At 39.9% G+C, this 4,203-nt stretch overlaps 1 protein-coding gene across 1 annotated transcript in view; it reads right to left on the bottom strand.

The window, feature by feature from the left end:
- METTL4 (methyltransferase like 4) overlaps nt 1–3,686 on the bottom strand; it is a 16,176-nt gene extending 12,490 nt beyond the window's left edge. Inside the window, exons 1-3 of the mRNA XM_010006846.1 lie at nt 3,258–3,686; nt 2,487–2,549; nt 1–362 (exon numbers count right to left, since the gene is read on the bottom strand). The exon at nt 1–362 is cut by the window's left edge and continues 5 nt beyond it. Of these exons, the coding sequence (XP_010005148.1) occupies nt 1–362; nt 2,487–2,549; nt 3,258–3,686 (854 nt within the window). The remainder of the gene's footprint in view (nt 363–2,486; nt 2,550–3,257) is intronic.
- Between the last annotated feature and the right edge of the window lie 517 nt (nt 3,687–4,203).

The raw sequence follows: 4,203 nt of genomic DNA on the forward strand, positions 1-4,203 counted from the left end.
AGCAGGGGCTGCAAACATGAAATATCAGATAAAAGGAAACTGCTTTTTGGTGGCACCAAGTACTTCTGTCCCATTAAGACAACTATCTTTGCCCAGTTTGAGCTGTTTTCTGTAACACACGAAAGCACATCCTGCTCTGGAAAGGAGGCTTCATCATCTAGCACATGTACAGCTTGACAGTCACTTTCATTCACAGCTGGAAACTGCTTTGCCATTTCACATAATTCAGCCAATCCACAGCCAATGTGTCCAGGGACAACATTCTTCCTGCTACTGAGTTCTGCAGTAGCAGGGTGAAGAAAACCACTTTTGAGTCCTTCTTGAACAAGGTGCAAAGTGCCTTCCCAAATGAGCTTCCTGACCTGTATAAAGAAACACGGGGAAAATAAATAAACTTTCAATAATCTACTTGATGAGGGAATAAGAGAGAGAAACCAAACATTTTCAATCCGCAGAATGGAAAAGGATCTTTGCCAAATACCAAGAACACTGTCTCAAAAGCTACAGGGGCATGCTGATGAAGCCATACTAACTTTTAATGTTGTTTTTTTTTTGTGAAGTGGCAATTATTAGAAGCCTGAAGAAAGAAAGAGTGAGAGAATACCAAATAAAATGCTTCATAGACAATAGAGGTGGAATATTATTGTTTCAAACAAACATAAATTGCAAAGAATTAATTTGAAGCAAAAGATCAAATTCTAATCTAATTTTAAGTTACTGTGCCCATAAACATGTTTAAAAACAGCCAACCAATATTTCTCCACATTTTAATGCACTTTGAAAAACAATAGCCTGTGCATTTTAAAAGTAATATGGAAAGACAATAAGTAAATCAAGTTAAATTACTATTATTTTTTTTTTCAGCTTTTCTAAGTGACACACCTCTCAAACGATCTGCCATTGAGTCCAGAAGACAAGATTATTGGATCTATATACACTCTCATTCACTTCAGCACCCCTCCTTTACAGCATTTGGAGACCTAGTTTATTACCAAATCATTGAGCCTTTATGACTTTGAATTACCAATGAGGCATTTTTGTTCATTTAGCATAGCAATGTTACCAGTTACAGTGGCTTTATCAAAGGTTTCAAATACTTTTAGGATTCCTAAAGCTCCTGATTCTAGAATCCTCAACTTTACAAGGATGTTTTTTACAAAATACTCCTTATTACAACTTCCAAATGAATGGGGGGAGGATTTTATTTTTTTTTAATTCTTTAATAGGACCATAATCTAGATATCTGTGGGGACGGAGTCACAATTTTTAGTACCTAGGTTTGTGATAGTAAAATTTCATACTGCTTTAACTGAATTAATACATTTATCTTTGAAAATGCAACAAGTTGCACAGCTGAATTACTACAGATGGCTTTTTTTCTTACACACAAGTTAATTCACAGGTGGACAAAGCCCCTCTACTATAAGCAGTTTAAACAGTAGTTTTAACAAATGGTGTTGAAGAAATTTTGCATATTTTGCATTATTTCCTATGTTGACTCTGACTGAAACTCACACAGATTCAATGCCTGTTTTCACTGGCAGACATAAATCGGGGGGGGTGGAGGAGGGGTCTGGGAAACAATTATAAATATATAAGTGCCAAAATAATCTGAATTTACTGGTCAGCCTTTAACACCTGAAATACAGTAGAAAAACCCCATATACTCTAATTGGTGAATGATATTGGAGGCTAACTGGGATCAAGTATTTTTCAAAACTTTTTTGCATAGTCACCAAAAATGATCTGAAGTTACACAGCTCTCCAAGATATCAGACTCCTCTTTATTTCTTCCCTTATTCCTATTTTTGAATGACTTTTAGTTTAAAGGTTTTCATGCTCATAAACATATGTTTGATGTTGAACTTCAAACCTCTCTCCTTTAAGGCAATTCTACACATTCAGAGCTTATTCACAATAATTACAGTATCTCTACACTGTATTCTAGCAAGCTGTACATGTTTACCACAAAATTGTTGCCATGTAAAAGAAGAAAAATTTAGTCATTTAAATATAGTCCAAGGGGAACAGAATTAAACAAAAAGCCCAATAAAACTACTACATTTGTCAGAGAAAAGAAAGCAAGTGTAGGTCCTAGTTCAGGTCCATATCACTATTTAGGAAAGCAGTAAGAATGCATCAAATATTATCCACAGATTATATTTTTATTATTTACTAACACACTTCAGTGTAAATCAGTTGTAACTTCACTAGTATATCATTGACATGACTGTAAATAGAAACTTGAATTCTAACGCATCCATGATGCCTTAGTATAACAATGTAAAAGCCCAGAGGGAAGAATCTTTCCTCATTAGCAGAAGTAGGACATCTTGGAGCACAACATTTAAGAACCAGAGAGATGACCTTTCCATTACTGGAACAAGCTACAAGAACAGAACTTGTCTGCAGCCATGTCTTGCCTTCCATACACAGTCTTAAATCAGGTAATACATCTTGCAAAACATACAGTTGTTCAAACTTACACTTGAATGGTATTCTAAGGCATCCAGCTCACCTTGGTTGTATACACATTTCCTTTTACGTTTCTGTAGAATGAGCAAATGGTGGGGAAAAAAAATCCTTATTACTCCATAATGAAAAGGAAAAAAAAAATTTAAAAAACAGAATTACAAAATCACTCCTTTAAAAGCAAAAGAATCTTTTCATCTCTTCCTTTTTCTAACACAAGTGTAAGTCCAGCAAGCAAAAAATATTATTTCAAAATACCTAGGCTGCTGTAGTTATGTTACTCATGGCTCTGGGATCTGAAGGTACCTAGTACATGCCACAGTTCATGTTCATGCCTCCTTTGGGCCCACACAAGGTATTTGTTCAGCTGCCAAGTGCAGTTTACTAATAGGAAAAAAATAACTAGGTCTTCAGTATTCTATTTGTTAGTTTAGACCTGTGACTCCCTTTTTTGTTTTATCCATAAGGAACAGTACCGGACAATGCACATATTGAAAGTAAAGTCATACTGTCCTTCTTGTTACTTGCACAATCCTGACAGTTGCCACAGTTTCAGTCCAAGTACCTGACCACAGTATCAGAAGATTCTGTGAGCAACGCACTGCTTTTGAGTCACAGGATGTATGCTACTGACACAAGGACATCCTCATGAGTACTTACATTTACCATGCATCTTGAAATCTATTGTTCCTGCTCTACTACACAACCTCAGGAAACTGAAATGTGCAACACAGTGTATTATTTACTAGGAGCTTTTGTCATTTACCATATTATGGAGAACATACCTTCCTAGCACTGGCAACAGAATCTCCAACTTCACTCTTGGCTCCTTCTTGATGTTCCTCTCTGTTGCTGTTGGCCTGTACTTCTGTGCCACTCACCTCTGGGCATCCCTGCCACAGCTGCTTCTCAGGAGCTGCAGCTATATGGGGCTTAGAAATGTCAAAGAACTCATCCCGAAACACATATCTCTTTTTTGCTCTTTTACCTTCTGTTTCTATTGCATCTCCAGGATCCAGAAGAGGACCACCTCTCCACAAAGAGGTGGCAACAACACTTGAAGTAGCATGACAACCTCCAGTAGAAGCGACAGAGTTATTGAGAGTTGCACCACCAGGGCGTGCGGAGGAGTCACAGGTTTGATAGCCACACTGGTTGATGAAGGAGAGATGATCCACAAGCCACCCCGCTGCCAGCCGATGCACCACGGACATCGCAGCTCCCGCCTTCAGGAAGGAACAACTCCCTGAAACCGCAGCCAGTAACCGCATGCACTTCCTGGAGCAAACTCCTCCTGTGGGAATTTTTTTTTAAGAGTTCACTTTTCAGAATTGTCAGCGTTTAATACAGCAGCCCTTGTCTTCCAACAGACACTTCCATGAGCGCACAGGGCACACTGCGGAAACTTCTGCCTTCAGCCGGTTTTCCTACCACGGCTTCCGCTCCATCGCTCATTTTTCTTCATAGCAAGCGAGCTTTACGTTTTTTCGATAACTTTACACAGTACAGATTTACTCTAAGATGCCACTTTTAACGAGTCAGGAAACAGCAGGATGAGCCAGCAAGCACACAAACCCAGACTTGAGCTGACCGGCCCAAGGGCGGCCCAGCCCAGGCCCCAGGGGGGGGGCACCCAGGCCCCGGCAGCTCGGGATGTCCCTCAGAACCCCCGTCCCCCGCCACGTCCCGCCGCCGCCCCGCGGGCCGAGCGGCCTCACCGCACAGACGCGC

The sequence above is a fragment of the Chaetura pelagica genome, unplaced genomic scaffold, assembly GCF_000747805.2.
Source record: "Chaetura pelagica isolate M959 unplaced genomic scaffold, ChaPel_1.0 scaffold109, whole genome shotgun sequence".
NCBI lineage: Eukaryota > Metazoa > Chordata > Aves > Apodiformes > Apodidae > Chaetura > Chaetura pelagica.